This window comes from Cornus florida, unplaced genomic scaffold, assembly GCF_030987335.1.
Source record: "Cornus florida cultivar Cherokee Brave unplaced genomic scaffold, ASM3098733v1 CherokeeBrave_3.0.0_Hap2_Chr01, whole genome shotgun sequence".
Classification (NCBI taxonomy): domain Eukaryota; kingdom Viridiplantae; phylum Streptophyta; class Magnoliopsida; order Cornales; family Cornaceae; genus Cornus; species Cornus florida.
The window spans coordinates 49,626,546-49,647,000 of record NW_026775571.1 but is presented as its reverse complement, the minus strand read 5'-3'; the positions used below and the strand labels follow the sequence as shown (position 1 = coordinate 49,647,000).

Sequence of the window (20,455 nt, the reverse complement as noted above, 5' to 3'; positions counted from 1 at the left end):
GCCGAAGCTAGATCGATCAGACATGGCATTCATCTTCTTGCCAATTGGGGTTTCTTCAACGTTGACATCGAAACTGATTGTGCAAATCTTGTCAACGCCTCTCCTTCCAGTGAACTCGCTGCTGTCATTTATGAGGATATTAGATCCCCTTATCAGCACCTCACCAGGCCTCACTCTCTGCTGGGCCCCTAGATCTGCCAACAAACCGGCTCATCTCCTAAGCCAATGGGCTGCTAGGAATTCTTCTTCTTCTCTATCTTGGGCCTCTCTTCCATCTTGGCTCTCTTCAGCCTTGTCCTCTGATTTTTCTTTTTCTGCTTAGTCTCTCTTCATTGTCAGAAAAAAAAAAAAAAAGGGTCAAATTTCATCATTCTCCGAGAAATTCATAACATATAACATATCTCACCTGCACATTAAAAGGGCATGGCTTTTGCACAGAACAAGTCACATAAAATATTTTTAAAAAAAAATCAAAATATTAGGAGAAATATATCCATGTAGAATGCCTTAAAATTAAGGAATGTAAACAAAAATTTAGTAATAATAATACATAGTCTCAGAATTAAACACATCGGACTAAAATTATATAAGAGAAGGTATAGATGATATTATCATATTTAATGATGTTATGATAATATCATCCCCTACTTACATCCAGTATCATACAAATGTTAGAAAGAAGTTTTATGACATGGTAGCATATGTGATGGATGTATGAAAATAATTCACCAAAAGATAAAATAAATTACCTATCCTTTTTTAAGCCTTCACCTAGGGACTAAAATTATGTATGGGAAGGTATAGATGACATTATTATATTTAATAATGTTATGATGATGTTATTCCCTACTTATATAAGATATTATCATACAAATGCTAGAAAGAAGTTCTATGATATGGTAGCATATGTGATGCAGATATATGAAAATAATTTACCAAAAGATAAAATAAATAACCCCTTCTTCTTTAAGCTTTCGCCTTTAGCTTTTGTCTCAATACCACAACATATGTAAAGGGGTTTTGGATGTCAAAAATTTAAGTAAAATATTTTATTAAAATTTAACAAAAATAATTTACACATTAACTTGCAATAAGTTATTTTATACGCTAAACCCGATAGACTCGATATTAACCTCCACCTAAACCCTTACCAAATACAAAAAAATAAAAAAATAAAACACGTTTTATTTGAAAATGAAAATATTTTCTTAGAGATATTTTACATTCAAAAGGAAAATGAGATTTGGTAATTTCTTGAATTCTCTAGTAAATGGGTTTTATAAATTCCAAAATTAGTGTTCCACTTTGATAATTTAATTAATAATTTTTAGTTGTATTAATAATTAATAAATATTACTACTATAAATTAATTATAGGGGAAAAATCACATAACCCTTCTATACTATCATTTTCGTCCAAAAAGCTTCCACTAAAATTAAACAACCCTTGAACTAACAAAACCCAACAAGTTGCCCCCAAATGACAAAACTGTCCGTATAAGCTAATTGTAAATTTAAAACTTATAATATTATTATAAGATTACAAAAATACCCCTGAGTTGGTAGGTCTACTGTTCATCTCCATCTTTCTTTGATTTCAAGTACCAGAAACCTATATTTGTATACACCTGTTAATATTCAAAAATCAATTTTAGATCACGTCTTATATATACATGTATATTATATGTGCATATATAGTGAAAGAGACTCTATGTCGTGCTTGAACAAAATCAGTCAAAACATGATTGTGCTTTAACTATGATCGATGCCCAAGAGAGATTTAGGAACATTCGATTGCAGGTTATTGGGTTTGATTTTTGGGTGTCATTTAGTTTTCAATGCGGGTTATTGGGTTTGATTTTTTGGGTTTCTTTTAGTTTCAGTGCATTATTGCTCGTGTTGCCTACTATCTCACCACCACTTATCTTCCATCTCATCGGTATAGTCGGTACAATTGATGGTGATTACGTGGGGCTCACCTTGTTTCTTTCCTTTTTGGACCAATATGACATCGTCCTCTATCGGCGAACCCATTTTGGAAACGCCGGCGATAAGAATTGCCGGAATTGCAACCAGAATCGGCGAGTTGGGGTGTCCTTTGGCGGCAAACAGAGGGAAAATGTTGTCGGAGTCACACAAATAGGTTTAGATCGAAATTTTAACTTGACCAGGTTGGTGATTGTGGCAATGCCGCTACAGAAGGAAGGCTTCACGATAATACTTTGATTTTTACCTTGCTGGCGGTGAAGTTGTCAAATTCGTCCTCGAGCTTCTGTTGCAACTCATCGGAGTCGGTGTTGACAGAGAGGACGATGGCGCCCCAATCGGTGCCGTAGAGGACGGAGGTAAGGCGGACGTGAAGGAGGATCACGCCTTCCCTGGGGCGGAGGTAGTTCTGTACCTCTTACTTGACGGTGAAGGCACTCTCGTTGCTGAGGTCGACGACGATAGTGATGCGGTGGTGGGCTTAAACGGTGGAGAGGGGGAATCTAGGGGAAAATGGCTGGATATGGGCCGCCGGTAGCGGCTGAATCAGAGGGTTTTTTTCTAGCCAGGATTATGGTTTTGGATTTATAGAATTGTGTTAGTTCGTGTGAAAGAGTGTAGAGAGAGAAAAAAGGGACAGAGATGGTGGCAATTAGGGCTGCAACTCGGGCAGGTTGGGCGGGTTTGAGGTATAACTTGAGCCCAACCCATCATATGAAATGATAAACCCAAGCCCAACCTTAACCCTATCCTTAACCTTAACTACTCAACCCGAGCCCAACCCATCCTTCTACTTTTAAATTCGGGCTTAGATTCCGGGTTAAAATTTCAGGTTAATTCTGGTTACTCATATGACTAATCTATATACTGAAAATTTAATATGATCTTGAACTAGTTTTAGATTAAATTACTCTTACATAAGAAGAAATTTAAAGACTTTTTGTAGATTTTTAATAAATTACAAATAAATTTTTAGAAAATTAATTTTCCTAAATGCTAATATATAATAAGTTAAGATTTAACAAAAAAAAGTTGAAAAGAAAAAAAGTAATCATAATTTAAATTTTATATATAATGTATTTAAAAATAAATATATATATATGAAAATACTATTAAAATTCGGGTTCGGGTTGGCTCGGGTTCCTAGCACTTCAACCCAAGTCCAACCTTAATTAAATTCGGGTTGAGATTTTTCAACCCAAGCCCAACTCTAATTATAAAAATGATTGTCCAAGCCCATAAAAAATCGGGCTGGGCTCGAATTGGGTTCGGGTTACCCAACCCAAGTTGCACCCCTAGTGGCAATTGAAGGGTGGTGGTGGTGGCTCAGGATATTTTTGTAATTTTATAATAATATTATAAGTTTTAAATTTACAATTAATTTATAAGGGCAGTTTTGTTATTTTATATCGATTTGGAGGAAACTTAATGGGTTTTGTTAATTCTGAAGGTGTTTAATTGTAGTAGGGGTTTTTTGAATGAAAATGATAATACATGGAGGTTAAGGGATGTTTCCCTTAATTATATTATAAAAAGTAATAATGCATCAACTTTTCACATAAAAATATAAATGTAAACACTAATTATGGAAGAGGGAGGGAGTAATTTGTTTGCCGCGCCAACCGGTCAATGAAAAATCAGAGCTTGGTTGCAGTCACAGCACCCCTATTGGAACAGTCCACGGAGTAAGCAGCGCAAGCAAGAAGAATGAGTCTCTGGTCCAGAGAGTGTGTCAAAGATCATCTCTTCACAAAGGTTTGCGCCGTTCAACATCACCAACTTCACAGAGGAGTGCTTAATACAACTGGTACTGTAAGATTTCAAAATCTATTTCTTCTCCGTTACAGATGAAGATGAAGAATGCTGCCTCCATATTCTTAACCCTCACCCAAAACGTCCCCCAATCAGGCCTCCGCACACTGGCCAACCGTTACGCAGCCCAGCTTCAACTATGTTGCCCTCCAAGCCCCATCTCCTACTCCCTAGCCCGTATGGTCCATGCCCACATGATTGCTTCTGGGTTCAGACCTCGTGGACACATCCTCAATCGCTTGATCGATGTCTACTGCAAATCGTCCCATCTTGTGTACGCACGCCAACTGTTCGACAGAATTCCCGAACCAGACATTGTCGCGAGAACGACGCTAATAGCGGCCTACTCTGCTGCTGGGAATCCCGATGTGGCGCGTGAGATATTTACTGGAACCCCGTTAAGTGTTCGTGACACTGTTTGCTACAATGCCATGATCACAGGCTATTCACATAATTGTGATGGTCATGCGGCTATTGGACTCTTCCGTGACATGAGGCGGGACAATTTTCTGCCTGATAATTTTACTTTCACGAGTGTACTTGGTGCTTTGGCACTCATAGCTGATCGTGAAAAGCATTGCCAGCAGCTGCATTGTGCAGTTGTGAAGTCAGGAACAGAATTCGTCACTTCTGTGATAAATGCACTAATATCACTCTATGTTAAGTGTGCATCTTCTCCATTAGCATCTCCGCGGTTGTTGATGAGTGCTGCTAGGAAGTTGTTCAATGAGATGCCCGTGAGGGATGAGTTGTCATGGACAACAATTATCACGGGGTATGTAAGGAATGATGACCTTGATTCTGCTCGTCAAGTTTTTGATGGGATGAATGAAAAGTTGGTGGTTGCATGGAATGCAATGATTTCCGGTTATGTGCATAATGGGTCTGTGCCTGAAGCACTGGATATGTTTAGAAAGATGCATTTATCAGGAATGCAGCTGGATGAATTTACATACACCAGTGTTCTCAGTGCTTGTGCTAATGCTGGATTGTTCCTGCATGGAAAGCAGGTTCATGCTTACATTCTACGAACGGAAGGAAAACCTTCACTTGATTTTTCTTTGTCTGTGAATAATGCATTGATTACATTGTATTGGAAATGTGGTAAAGTTGATGTAGCACGGAAGATTTTTAATAATACACCCATCAGAGACCTCGTTTCATGGAATGCAATTTTATCAGCATATGTGAATGCAAGACGAATTGATGATGCTAAAGCTTTTTTCAGTGAGATGCCAGAGAGGAACCTTTTGACATGGACTGTTATGATATCAGGATTTGCTCAGAATGGGTTTGGCGAAGAAGGCCTGAAGCTATTCAACCAGATGAAATTAGAGGGTGTCAAACCTTGTGATTATGCATTCGCAGGAGCCATTACTTCATGTTCTGTGCTTGCAGCATTGGAGCATGGACGTCAGCTCCATGCTCAGCTTGTCCGGCTAGGTTTTGATTCAAGCCTTTCAGCTGGAAATGCACTAATAACAATGTATGCAAGATGCGGCGTTGTTGAAGCTGCAGACTGTGTGTTCGTCACAATGCCTTATGTGGATTCAGTATCTTGGAACGCTATGATTGCAGCTTTGGGCCAGCATGGACATGGTGCTCAAGCAATAGAACTTTTTGAACAGATGTTGAAGGAAGACATATTACCTGATCGGATAACTTTCCTTACAATTCTTTCTGCTTGTAGCCATGCAGGTCTAGTCAAAGAAGGATGCCGTTATTTCGATTCAATGTATGACACTTATGGTATAAGACCAGACGAAGATCATTATGCCCGTTTTATTGATTTGTTGTGCCGAGCTGGAAAGTTTGCAAAAGCTAAAGATGTGTTGCAAACAATGCCTTTTGAGCCCCGCACACCTATTTGGGAGGCTCTTCTTGCTGGTTGCCGGATTCATGGAAATATGGATTTAGGGATCCAAGCTGCGGAACGGCTCTTTGAGTTGATGCCTCAACATGACGGAACATATATACTCCTGTCAAACATGTATGCCAACGTGGGTAGGTGGGATGATGTGGCCAAGGTGCGAAAAATAATGAGGGAACGAGGGGTTAAAAAAGAGCCAGGGTGTAGTTGGATTGAAGTTGAAAACAAGGTTCATGTATTCTTGGTCGATGACACTGCGCACCCTGAGGTGCAAGCTGTGTACAATTATCTTGAGCAACTGGGACTGAGGATGAGGAAATTAGGGTATGTTCCCGACACAAAGTTTGTGTTGCATGATATGGAGTCTGAACAAAAGGAAAATGTTTTGTCTGCTCATAGTGAGAAGCTTGCAGTTGCATTTGGCCTCATGAAACTTCCCCCTGGAGCCACAATTAGGGTCTTCAAGAACCTTAGGATCTGTGGGGATTGCCACAACACATTCAGGTTCATGTCGAAAGTGTTGTCAAGAGAGATTGTTGTGAGAGATGGAAAGAGGTTTCATCATTTTAGGGATGGTGAATGTTCTTGTGGAAATTATTGGTGAGCTGAGAAGGGTAAGGCAGAAAGACTGAGGAGTTATTGAGGCCGAGACGTGTCACCAAGAATTAATATTTTGAAAATTTACATACAAATTTTACAACAGGTTTTGAAGAATACCTGAACCTCATTTAATAAACGAAATAGAAGCTTGAGGAGAACTACTCACCCTTAAAATCTCGTGGCAGGACTGATTTGCCAATGCATGATGTTAGTTGCTTAGAAACCTTGTTGCGCAATTCTAGTTATTACCGCACCTTGTGCAATTTTTTTACCAGTAAAATATGTCTCCGGCAACTGTTTTCGCATATGGTCAGACAAGCAGTGGAAAGACATACACCATGAGTGGGATTACAGAATATACAGTAGCAGAAATATATGACTACATAAGAAAAGTACTATGAAAACTATCCTTTTGTTTAGCATAATGATACAAATTCTGTGTGTTGGAGATCTACAATGATTCTGTCAGAAACCTCCTCTGTACAGATAGTACTCCACTAAGACACCTCAATGATCCAGAGGTGGATATTTTACTTTATGATAGTTGATTTATTCACTGGGAATGACCAAAAACGTCTTCAATCCTTGTATCTTTTGTCTAATGCAGAGAGGGACGGTGGTTGAAAACTTACAGAGGAGACTTTGGAAGATTGGAGCCGTCTAAAGGTACTCCTCTCTATCTGAGAAGGAAAGGACACAAATACTATTCATGTTTCACTAGATGGAGAAGTTTGGTTTCAAACCCTGGTTCGAACAGGAGGAGTACGCCATGCTAATGTGTTTTGATGATCCACATCTCAGGGTCAGGTGTTGATGAGCACATTGAACTATCCATGTGCCTGAGAGCTCTCACAGCCCATGCACAACGCTAATGTGTTTTGATGATCCACATCTCAGGGTCAGGTGTTGATGAGCACATTGAACTATCCATGTGGCTGAGAGCGCTCACAGCCCATGCACAACGACGCAATTATCAGGAGCGTGCTTTACCACTGAGCTAATAGCCCGTCATGCTAGCCTTCCATTGGGGGGCCGCTATGCCAAAAGCAAGAGAAGACATTATGCGACTGGTAGTGGTAATTCCATTTTTGCAGCTCAAAGGCAAATAGGGCAGACCTTACTGAACGAAATGAGCTCCAGATCTCGTCAAATTCTGCAATTGGTATGCCTATCGCTTTCTAAAGTAGTTATTGTCTAATTCCTAGTTGATAATAGTGTTTTATCTAACTTACCAGATAATGGATTTAATGCAGACAATTGAAAGTTCTGCTCGCGAACTTTTAGGTACTGAGAATTCAAGCACTCTCAGCCAGTGTGGTATGAAATGTATTTCAAATCAGTGTGCAGTGAACAATTGTCTTCCCAAGGATCTTCTTAGTTATGTTTTTAGAATATATCAAATGAATAAAAAAAAAAAAAAAAAAAAAAACAAAAAAAAAAAAAAAAAACGCAAGTTCGTTCCATTTGAAAATTTGCTTTATGAAAGCTGTGCAATTTAATTATTATTTTTATTTTTACATAGGATTGTTTTTTTTTTTTAAGGACTCAATATTAATTTTTTTTTTTTTTAATAATTATTTTAATTTTAATTTTGTTTTGCATTTGATATTTTTTGGAGTCCTAAAGAAAAGAAAAGAAAAAAGAAAAGAAAAACAAAGCAATTGAATTAGAGTCATTTTGAGGTTTTATGTAGAAATTTATGTCATATCTTTCCCTTTTCTACTTGATTGCGAAGTTGGCGATTTTGGTAATAAATCAAGTTTACACCAAAAAAAAAAAAAATAAAAAAAAAAAATTCATAATGTGTTCGGACGAACACATTTTTTCCACAATCACATTACATGTTGGAGAACGTGTAGGCATTATTTCCCATGTAGAAAGACGACTTTATTTAACAAATTTGTATAAAATAAAAATTAATAAAAATTCAAAAAATGAATGCACAATATAATTGAAAAAAAAAAAGTTGGTAAATTTCTAAGAAAGACAATGTAAATAATATTTAATGGTATATATATCATAATGGTAGGTATAATGCTCCAATTTCAAAGCAAGTTACAACTTTCATCTAAACTCATTCAACGTGCTATAGTCAATTAAAACCCATCACACAATATCCTTCCATGATTTATAATCATCTAGCATGCTTATAATAAAGAAAACTAGATACACATTGCCACATACATCACCCAAATTCGCTGTATCCGAATCGCTAACCGGGCCCTTATCTGAATCCGAGGTCATGCAAGGGTACTATAGTCATTTCTTATTACATTAATACTTTAAGGCCCAACAGGGGCAAAATGGTCATTTAACATAATTATGGTGGTTTTAGACTTCAAAAGGGTAAAACGGTCATTTACTAAGGTCATCCAATGATTAGGAGGAAGTTCGAGAGTAATATGGTCATTTCCGTGGTTAAAATATAATTAATGTATTTTATTAGGCTATATAATAAATACTAGCAACATTAAAGGCCCGTTCACTAATAAGAATAATTCCTATTTTTTACTACCAATTCCTAAAATATAAAGTAAGAAGTAAAATCATGTTTATTAATATAATTTTACTTTCTTACTATAGAAAGTATTTTCACCTTTAATGAAGGAAGGAGAAAGTGAGAATTTGTTACTTTCTCTACTTCCTACACTTTACACAAAAAATACTTTCTATTTGTATTACTGTAGCATTCACTCATAATCTTCGTATCATCTATTCTCACATGGCACCCATCATCCACTCCCTCTCTATCATCATCTCATCCCACCCACCGGTGACAATGGAAGACATCACCCACCGGACTTTTTATCAGTACTGCTCTTTCTCTCTCTCTCTGGACGAAGACAAGATGATGCTGACGAATTTCAGACCACCGGAATCGGAGTCTCTCTCTTTCTCTAAACCACTGTAACTTGGAGTCTTTCTCTTTCTCTCAACCACTGTACCTTGAAGTCTTTGAATCGCAGTCCATTGCATTTGCAATAGTTTGTTGGGGCTTTGTTTGGGTTTAGGTTTTCTGGGATTTTTGTTGGGCCTTCTCTCTCTCTCTAAAACTCACTCACTTTCGTATCTCTCTCTGTAATCACTATAATCAAACTCAGATTAAACATTTTTTTATTAGAAAGGGAGAACCTTTGGGCATCAGAGAGGGATACCCAAATTCGCACACAATATATAGAGAGAGATTTGACACCTATATACAGATGTATAGAGAGAGAGAGAGAGAGAGAGATGTTTGATGGGTTTGTTGGTTTTCTTTTCTTGTTGTTAGTATGTTCTTTGAAATGGGCAGAGTGCTACGGATTTCCGAAAATAGAGAGATAGAGTGACCATTTGAAATGAGTGTGTGTCAAGTCCTTTCACCTGCACACCTGTTATATTTGAGTTTCAGTCCGAAGCTTCAAATCAATGGAGCGAAGGGAAGCTTTGGGAAGTTTTATCAAGTAGGCTTTTGGGAGCGACTGCTACTGGAGGGTAACTACTCAAGACGGATTTTGATGTCATTCCAAACCACAACACAGGGACATTCGGAGAGAATTGCAGAGAAGGATATTTGCAGAGAATGAGATGGGTTTTGGTGAGCAATTTTTGCAAAATCAAAATCATAATTACTAAACTTGATTTCTAATTTTTTACTTTCAAAATATTAAAAACATAAATTATAATTGAATATGATTTTACTTGGTATTTCAACTTTGAAAATAAAAATTATGATTTTACTTTTGAAGAAAGTAAAAATAAGAAAGTGAAAGCGTTAGTAAACATGCCCTAAATGTGTAATAAAGGGTAAATGAGGAAAATCAAAAGCAACACTAAAAAGCACGAACCGGTGAGAATACTACATGTCGATTGGTTTAGGACATTTGGTCAACGGGTGAGAAATTCATGTCGACCGATACAATTACACAACGAAAATGCACTAACATACCATTCTATGTATACGTTAAAATACCCCCAAATAAATCGATCACTTCCTTTTGTACACTCAAACGAAACCGCTTTAATATAATTTTAGGCTTATCCATTCACATATGCTGTGAAATATATAACATATATCCACATGTAGAGATTTAATAAAATTAAATTTAATTATATTTCCAAAATATACATAATATGCCCAAAAGAATATAATTACAAATATCGTCATTTACATGCCCAAAATGCTCTAAAGGTTTCGAAATGGTCCGAAAGAATATAAATACATGGTTAAGGTCCTTAACTACGAAATTACAATGCATTTCAAGAATTTGCATTAACTATGCATTTATTACAAAAATATCAAAAGACGCTCCCGTTAACCCTAATTATACTTGTGAGGGTCTGTTGTCAATCCAATCCTTGTAATAACCTAAAAAATATTAAGGGAAGGGGTGAGCACGGAGGCTCAGTAAAAGATGCCTAAGGTGATAAGTGCTTAAATGTTGCACATTTCAGCACCTAAGCTAAGGTATTTCAGTCTTCGCATATATCTTAATTTTATGTTTTAGTCCTAATTTATGTTTATGTGTATTTCAGGGCAATAAAGTTAAAATGAGCTAAGAACGGTCCAATTAAGCCTTTTTGGAGTTAAGCAAAGATTTTCAGACAATGGCACAAAGCGGTCAATTTCGGGCCTTTGATGATGTTCCCAAAGATGGAGAAGCAAACCAAATAGCCCGGGGCAAAAATGGAGCTGAATAAGGCTTAAAGGAATTTGTCAACTCTGGGGGGATCGATCCCCAGGGTGGGGGATCGATCCCCCAGGACTTAGCAACATTACAGTTTTTATTTAATTTTTGGGCTCATTTTGGGAACTGTTGGGCTTTAATGAGATTGTTACTTAAGGCCCAGTGAGCCATTAGATTAGGGTTAGTTTTAGTTTTTATTTAGGTAAAGATTATTGGAGAAATTAAGAAGTTTTTATTTTTTTTTATTTTTCTGTATCGTAGTATCGTATTTTCTCTCTGGAAAAACACGCGAAAAAAGAGAAAAAGCAAGAACAGGCTAGGGTTTGGAAGAAAAGTTCAGAGAAGATGAAGCAGATGATGGGGATTGTCCTGTCTTCGACTCCATCAACCATGAGTGGCTGATTCTTCTACTTAGGGTTGGATAAACCCTAAGCATGTAACCTATTCTCTCTCTCTTTTCATACTTTTTGGGGATTAATTTATGTAATTAGTGTATAGTCTTGAATATTATGAATTAAACTCTTCCAATTGATTATCTGTATTAATCTCATATTGTCTTATGTGTGGTTGATTGATAAACAAATTTTACACATGAATTCTTTGTTAATTGATTCTTGTGATGGCTATGCATGGTATTGCTTAGTTGTAATTGTGTTTCAAATTGATGAAAAATGCTTCCATTTGATGGATGGTACTACATGTTTAGGTTAATTTGTTGTCTAATTAGTTTTGAATTCATGTTTAATTAGTTTAATTTAAGTTTAATTAATTTAATTGCAATTCAATTATTAGGTAAGTAGACCATCCATACTTATGTTTGAATTCCATACTTTTTGTCACAATTGCATTATCTTCTAGATTAATGTGTGTTAAATTTGAAACTTGGATTGATAAATTATGCTTTGAATGGGTGAATTACACTACACTTAGTTTAATTGTCATTAGGTAGTTGATTCATGCTTGAAATTGATGGTTTACACTTTTCATTGCACTTGTTAGCCACATATAGATTACATAGTATTATTTCCCCAATTAGTTGAAAGTGAGTGAGTTAGGGAATGTGCTTAGTGGTGAATCCTACACCCTAAGTCTCTTTCCAATCTCTTAAACTCTATTTCTTTATTGCAATCATTTAGGTTAAAATTAGTTTCAATCACAAACAAAACCCTTTTGGCAATCACATAAGCACTAAAGTAGAATTCAATTCTGGAAAACCTATAATTGTTTAGATCTCTTGGGACGATCCCTGCTCACTTCATACTCCATAGTATAAGTGTTTAGTGGTTTTATAAATTTTAAAATATGGTGCCCACTTGACATTATTTCTAAACCTAAAGGGTTGTGCATTATTTTGTGCACACGCTCGGTCGCACCATAAGGCGCCAACTTTGGACTCCCTTGAACCACATATCACACATTGGGGATTGAGAGGAACCGGGATACTTAGGGGATTTTATAACATTTAAATCATAAGTCAATATTAACAATAACATTTAAGCAATCCATCAAAATATTGTATAGAATGCAATGCAATGCACATCGTTCCCCAAACTTGGTCTCTACCGACCCTAACTCACAAAAAAAAACTGCTAACGGACTTTACCGAGGCGATATTGAATTACTATCCTTGGTTTCAAATTCGCCAACCATTTGGGGGCCTAGTAATCAACTTTTTACGTCCTAAACCAGCACGTGCTCTCTCTAGGTGGAATTAGCATCAGACCGCGAAATCTGATTTATTTTATAAAAATCCATTTCATACCATTTCTCATTTAACTTTCTCACCATGCCATGCATGTAATTCAATTTCATCAATTTGGTTTCAATCTCATTCATATGCAACAATGGCATAAACATAGCATTTTCTAGAAGTAAGGTACAAATATGACATTCTCATAAAGTGAGCATAATATGGCATTCTCGTTTAATTCAATCACAAGCATGCTCTTCATAGAATTCATATCATCACAAATTATGCTAGCATTCACTATTTAAGAAACGTTGCACCAAGGCCATGGTATACGCATACTTAACATGAAATTAAACACATTTTTGTCCACGTACTAACATGCTTTCACCACTTTAACATATTACTGTCATGTCAATTCATATTTAGCATTCAAGAATGAAGTTAATAAAAAATCATAGCATGAATACTCAATAAAAGGCAAAGTTTGAGGCATTAGAAATACCTACCTCAAGTGTGCTAGCCGAACAAGCCCAAAGGCTAAGCCTAAATTCGAAATTCCCCCATGCCCTTGCAATAGTGGTATCAAATGGAAGCCCTTGTTATGCTCTTCAACTTCTCCTTCTTGCCTCGCTCACAAATCTCACCCTAACCCCCAAAAAAATGAGCTTGAAACATGGAAGATATTTATGTGTGTGTATATATATATATAGAGAGAGAAAGGTTAGAGAGAGAGAGAGAGAAAAGTGCCGAAATGGAGAGGAAGACAAGGGTTGGCCTTGTTTTACAAAGAAGAATGTGGTCCTAGCCTTGCCACTTGTCAACATTAGGTAGGTTACTAACTTTAGTCAAGTTACTAACATGCCCTCACCCTTCCTTTGCAATGCCATCCAAGTCCCTAAAATATCTCCTCAATGTCTACTTACATATATATGTATATATGTGTGAAATGATCACAACGCCCACAAAACCAAGAGAAGTTTCCGAGCTCGGAAATTGTCCTGACTTTTGAAAAAAATCTAAAATTAATCCCATCGCTTCTAAATGACTTAAAATAGTTAAAAATGCATTTATAAAACTCTCGGCTTGAGAAATGGCCTAAACGGCCCTTGGGGCCCGCGTGGCAAGCAAAATGATGCACAAAAAATAAATAAAATAAAATATAAAAAAAATTCAGAAAAATCCGGGACATTATACATAAGTTCCATCTTTTTCATATTAAGTATATACAACTTCTCATGGTAATCACATAACACATAGATTGACACAACTTGATTATACAAGCATACTATCAAAATTTTGATATAATTTAGCATGTGAATTTTATATACACTTTACCATTTTGAAACATAATAATGAAATAAAGATCATGACATAAGAGGCAAGCTTTACATATTATCACATGTATCTTGTTATATCACATAATATCAAATAGAAACTTATAACAACCCAAGACTCTCTGAATTAGACACCCCTACCTCTTAAGATGCATAAAACCCTAACTTGCTTGCTCCAAGCTTGAAACTCCACCAAATCAGAAGCCAATACCACCAAAATGAAGAGGAAGAGAAGAGGAACAACTTTTCCTCTTGGAGCTACCATAAAAGCCTCCACCCTTACCTTGGCCGAAATTCCAAGATGCCCCAATGGCGTCCAAAATCATATCATTATGTAGATCAAAGCATGCTCAACAACTTCTCTAACTAGCCTTTATTTCAAATCCTGTTTCCAGAAACCCGAATTTTTAAAGTGGCTTAAATTTTTAATTTCTTTCTATGGTTGTGAAGAAAAGGAGGTGAGGAATAATTTTTCCTTCTTGAGCACCCTCAAAATCGTTAAGGGCTTCAAATTGAAGCTTTTTCAAACTTATACATGGAGAGCGTGATATATGGTTAGATATAGAGAGAGGAAGTGTGAGGAAGAAGAAGATGAATAGTGGCCATAGTTTGCTAAACATTTTATATATATAGTCCCTACACAACTTCTTACTAATTACACCATTTAACCCCAATGTCTATAGCTAATTATTCCCTTCCTCCAAGCAACTTTCATAAAATTACTCTAAAGCAACAATCCACTGGAAATATAATAACAGTGCCCTCCAACGGCCTTTCATTTAAGCCCTCGCCATTCCCGTGCAATTGGGCAATCCTGGACCCATACGGAACATCTCGATCAAAAAATCCAAAAATGACCATAATGAACTCAAATGTGTTTCTCAGGGTTCTAAACCCGAAGAAACATCACAAATGACTCCCGGAACGTCGTGGCACGTATCCCTATGCATAAAAATAAAAAAATATCAAAAAAATGAAAAATAACACTGATCGTTACAAATAGCGCTAGTATATATATATATATATGTAACGACCCGGTCATTTGCCTTCCTTTCCTTTTTCCTGAAATTTTACGAATAAATTTTTTTCGTTTAATTTTCTTTTCTGAGCTCTGTTTCGTGTCGCTTAGTGTCATCTCGAGTGCTCAAAATTGATTTTTGGGACTCTTTTCCATGGATTGACAACTTCCTTTGAGGACCGAGTCATTTTCACATTTTTCGTTTTTCGACACTATGCGCTATTTCGTCCTTTTCCCTATTCTGTCTTATCTCCGTTTCTCAGTTTTTGGCACAACCTCACTTCTCATGCTCGGAATTGGTTTTTGACTTCACGTGCCTTCATCTTGAGTGGTTTCCTCGAAATACATATCTTTACTTTTACAAGAAAGTACTCTGGTTGCTCCCGGTGCCCACAGGGGCATGGATGCACAATTCTTTAGAATCTTTTTCATTTATTGGGGTATTTTTCGTAAATATCTTTTGAAGATATTTTATTTCAGGGGTATCTAAGATAATATCTTTTGGAAGATATTTTCATTCTGGGGCAGTTTCACAGTTAACTCTTTTTGTAGGAGTCATTGTGCAATTAACGAAAGTTATTGCAAAATATCTCGTCTGGAGCCTGGATCCTCGTACGGGATTCATTTTCATATTTTGTCTAGTCATGGACTCTTAGAATTCCGTTCTGGTCATTTTTCTCCAGTTTCAGAGTTTCTGGACTCGGTTGTCGCCGAACTTGTTCGGGGCATAACTTTCTGCTCGGGACTCAGTTTTCAACGCTGTTTCTTCCGTTGTTCATATTTTCTCATTTTGAATCTTTTTCATTCATGGAGTTTTGCCGTTTGAGTGCGTCTGCTCAAAATCTACTTTTCCAGACCCGGCAAGGCCCTTTCGGGGCACTTTTTGTGATTTTCTATAAATAGGGAGTTTGAAAAATTAAAACAGAATTTTTCTCTTCTTCCCCACAAGTTCTGGACCAGATCCCATAGCCTTCCATGGCTGTCATCTTCTCTCTCCTCTTTTGGTTCACTTTTCTTTGATGAAAAGTTTTCGGCCTTAATGTTTAATGCTTGTTTTGACGCTGCGCATCTTATGCCCTTATTAGAATCCATTTCTAATGATTTTTTGAGTTCGGGTTTGGAGTCAAGTTGGGATTTTCACGGGGCTTCTTGCGGATTCTTGTTCACAGTGTTGTCCCCGATGAAACCTCTCGGTATCGTCGGATTCGGAGTACTTTTGTTTCGGTGGGGATTTGAGATTTTCATCTCAAATTGAGGTAGGGGATGTTCTAGGTTTAAATTCTTGTTATATGGCATATTTGTGATGCTTATACTACTTGTTTGCATGATTAAATATAAAATCTAAAGATTTTATTATTTATTTTTCTTGTACGGGATCTAATTTTTCCGGTTGCTCGTGACTTGGTTTAAACATGTAGCATGATATTATATTGCCCCATGATATGCTCATTGTCGTGTATTAAAATTAGAGCATTTAAATAAGTACTAAAGCTTTTATTTAATATTTATCTTAGGTGAAATATTAATTCACATGGCCTTAACTAGCTTGAAATCAATATGTGTTAGCATATTAAATTAGGCCTTAGCATACTCTCCAACATAGTTGAATTTGAAAGTAATTGGAGGTGTTTTGAAAATTAGTAATTATTAATTAATTAAATTAATTAATTTGTCCCGAGTGCACTATTCACTCTATTTGAATTCCGACTTGATATTCTTGATTTACATGCCATATAACTTCACATATATTTGATTTAGAATATTCGGTTAGGTTTTGAAACCTTTTATTTAATTAAATTCCGTTTAAGATTTAATCTTCATGGTGATATACAACCTGGAATTGTATTATGGCATGCTAGAAAATTAAGTTTTGGTATGGTTGTTCACATGTATTAAATTGGGATTTATTGCATGAGAATTGCAACTTTTGTTTTATATTTAACTTTAGTGAAAGTTTAATTCGCATGATCGTAAATTGAATGAAATAAACTTGTAATGTGATATTACATTAGTCCTTGGCATGTTTTATAACATAGGTTAATTTGAGAGCATTTGGTTAAGTTTGAAAATCTAGAGATTTTAATTAAAAGAATTAATTAAAATCTATTTTGTGGTCCCATTAGCTTAATTATGGTTTTAGCTTGATATTTATATTGGCCATGACTTGTTTACTAGTATATATTAATTTGGGACTATTTGAAGTTGTTTTAGAACCTTGGGATTTAAATTAGCATGATTTAATTAAAGTTCTACTTTGTTGTTCTAACAACCTAATTAAGTTTTAGAATAGATAATGGTAATTAAATTCCATATTCTACCTTGTTGTTGTATTTAAACTCATGAGCTTATATTTTCAATATTGAATATATTGTTATCTTGCGTAATGATTTACACACTTCATATTTAACGTCATTCATGCATAGCGTGTAACGAATCGCACACTGAAGATTCGACATTTATCATATCATATTAGTTGTGGACTTAGAGCATGTATTGTATAGGTTTCCAAATTTGGTTGTGTTTGGTAAATAGTTGATTATCTTGCATATTCCTGTTGATATATGTGTTGTTGCACAACTTGTTGATTTTGGAAACTTGGGGATGTCGTTGTTTGGCTATGGCTAGGACGTGGTTCTAGTACGGGGGATAGTCCCTCTATGTAGTCTAGTGTGCATATAGGGAGGTTACCCATGGGTTAGTAACCCTAAAGTAACTATGTTGTCGGTCTGATCAGGCGTGACGTCCGAGTATCCACTTTGTTTGATTTCGCATTTCATTTTCAAGTTAATAACTAGATGATGTTGTAACTTGTTGTTTCTTATTTGTCGTTCCATTTTAAGTTACATGATGTTAACTTTGTGAAATTGTGCTTTATGCGTTGTATTGGAAGTTCCAATGTTGGTTAAATTGCATCGATATTAAAAATTGTGTTTTGACGTTCTAATAAAGCTTAGGATTGATCCTATTGATTTATTTATAACTTAGACGTTAGGTGGCATGACCCACTTCTGTTGTTTTCGTGCTTTAAATTTCAAGCTGATAGCTTTAAGAAATTGTATTTTGCTGCCTTGTATAATATGCTTTTATGTGGTTAGATTGCATTAAAGTTGTAATTTGCGTTTTGATTGTTCAGCATGGCCTAGGATGATTCCTTAGACTTATTTAGAACATAGACGTTAGGTGACATGATCACTTTAGTTGTATTCGAGATTGCAAGTTAATACCTTTAAGAACCTATATCTTGTTGCTTTGTATAACGTGCTTCCATATTGTTTAAATGGCGTAGATGATGTGATTTATGCTAGAAACACTCTTAGGTAGCTTAGGATGCTTCCTGAGTCTCATTTCGATATAGACGTTAGGTGGCATGAACCCCTTTAACATGTTTCACCTTAAGGTGATAAATTTGTAAAATGCTAGGTCGATGCATGCTTATCTCCTACGAGTAGCTTTATGTTACTCACCCCTATGATACTGGAGCATATTTCAGGTACGAAGACTTGGTTCGTGAAGCCTAGCATTCCTTGGATGTCATATAGCTTTCAAGTTTCCATTTCATGCAAATGTTAGCATGAAATGTCATTTTGTAGACTTATATGTCAAAATATGTATATTTGATTCTATGTATGTAATGTGTACTTAAGTACACTCCTTTCAATGTATTTGATATGTATGAGATAAGGCCGGAGGCCAATGACCACTATATTGTATTCCATGTACTTTTTAACTTCATGAAATATTGTGAAAATCTTGAAAAATCGCAAGTCATTGCTTCACCATGGTTGCATCGGATGTGGGAATTCCATTCTCATTCTTTTATAGGGTTTCATAAATCATGTTTGAAGTGTGGCCAAGGGCCAAACGGTCATTTGATTCCGTTTTGTATTTTTGGATTCTGAGTTTTCATTCCAAGTTCCATTTTTGCCTTTTTGCTTGTTGGGGGGGGGGGGGTCGGATTTTGCATCGGTGGTATTTTTAAGTCGTGGACCATTGTAGCACGTCCTAATAGGTAAGTTACGTTTGCGTGCATGATCGTTTCTGGGTAAAACCTCATCCTTGGTGATTTGAGCCTCTTGTGAATTCATTTCGCAATTTTTTTTTATATTCTGATCTAGGGGCATTATAGACTTTTCATTGTAGTTTTATTTTCTTTTTTCAATATGGTTGAATAGAAAACATGATTTTAGGAGGGGTTTCTTTTCTGTGTTTTTCCAGAAAATGTCGTCTTAATATCGGAAATCGCTTACAAAGTTCAGCTCTCAGTTTTTCAATTTAGCAGCTTTTTGGACCTCCATGACCAGATTTCATGGATGGGCATTTCGGGCATTCTACATTACATTGTTTTTTTAATTCTCTTGTAATTCATGTAGAAAACTCAATTTTGAAAGGGGTTTCTTCTTTGTGTTTTTGCAAAAAAATTCATCTAGGCCTCCAAATTCAGCATGTGTTCTGTTTTTTTTTTTTTGAAAAAAAAACACATAGCAGCTTTTGGGCTGCTGGCAGCCTTGTGTGCACCCAGCGCTCACGCGGCGTGAATGGGTGTGCGCATGGGCGCGCATGGGGGCTGTCATGGCCCCCTCATCGGGCCGCCGCGATGTCAATTCTTCTTTTGGGCTTTTCTCCTTCGTCCGGACTCCGATTCAAGTGAATTTTTTTTTGAACTTGACTAATTTTTCGCTGTCTTTTCAACGGTGTGCTCGGTTGCACACGGTTCTTCCTGGATAATTACCAGTTGACCCTTTTTGCCTTAAGTGCTCGTTTTTCTTCGTCATGCCATTTCTCCTTCGTCTGGACTCCGAATCATGCGATTCTTGAGTCCATCTTGATTAGTTTTTCGTTGTCCTTCCAACGGTGTGCTCGGTGGCACCCGAATCTACAATTTTCAGAAATAACTATTTTGCCCTTGGGGGCTTATTTGTCATATTTTTGATCTTTTGCTTCCGTATCAGTTCTCATTGAGTTCCACGACCTCATGGAAGGTCACTTTGACTTCTTAGAGTCTTGTTTTCTATTTTCGCTTCCGCATTTCGGATCCGTTATCGGATCATCCTTACGGTTCATCACAGGACACGCTGGCTTAAAAACTAGGGTCGTCACAATATATATATATATATATATATATATGGACCAAATTCTAATTAATGGTGGATTATCGCAAAAAGTTATTAAATATTTTATTTTATTTTTTCCTAAGTGGAGGAATTTTTTTCATAAATATGAACAATAATGTACATAAAACTCATAGGGGGATACCCCTATCCAAAACAACCCAAAGCAACAACTAAACAAATCTGACTTCACCTATTATAGGAAAACATCAAAATTGTATCATGTAAACTTAAGCCTAAAATATCTTGAACCTCCCAAATAATACATTTAGCAATCTCACTTACATTGGAAGACTTATCAGAATGAAATCTTTCATTCCTCTCCTTCCAAATAAAGTAAAGGGTAGATGTGTATTAAATATTTTATTGTT

General features: G+C 36.3%; 1 protein-coding gene across 3 annotated transcripts; it reads left to right on the top strand.

Moving 5' to 3' along the window:
* Positions 1-3,487: 3,487 nt before the first annotated feature.
* LOC132296356 (pentatricopeptide repeat-containing protein At1g25360) lies at positions 3,488-8,512 on the top strand. 3 transcript variants are annotated; one of them, XM_059794579.1, is made up of 3 exons: positions 3,488-6,788; positions 6,875-6,933; positions 7,069-8,512. In XM_059794579.1, exon 1 carries the CDS (start codon positions 3,833-3,835, stop codon positions 6,269-6,271), a length of 2,439 nt encoding a protein of 812 aa, XP_059650562.1. In that variant the 5' UTR covers positions 3,488-3,832; the 3' UTR covers positions 6,272-6,788; positions 6,875-6,933; positions 7,069-8,512. The 3 variants fall into 3 exon arrangements, with proteins under 3 accessions (XP_059650562.1, XP_059650550.1, XP_059650556.1); XM_059794567.1 differs by having other exon boundaries at positions 3,488-6,933; XM_059794573.1 differs by having other exon boundaries at positions 3,488-7,429; positions 7,521-8,512.
* The last annotated feature ends 11,943 nt before the right edge of the window (positions 8,513-20,455 follow it).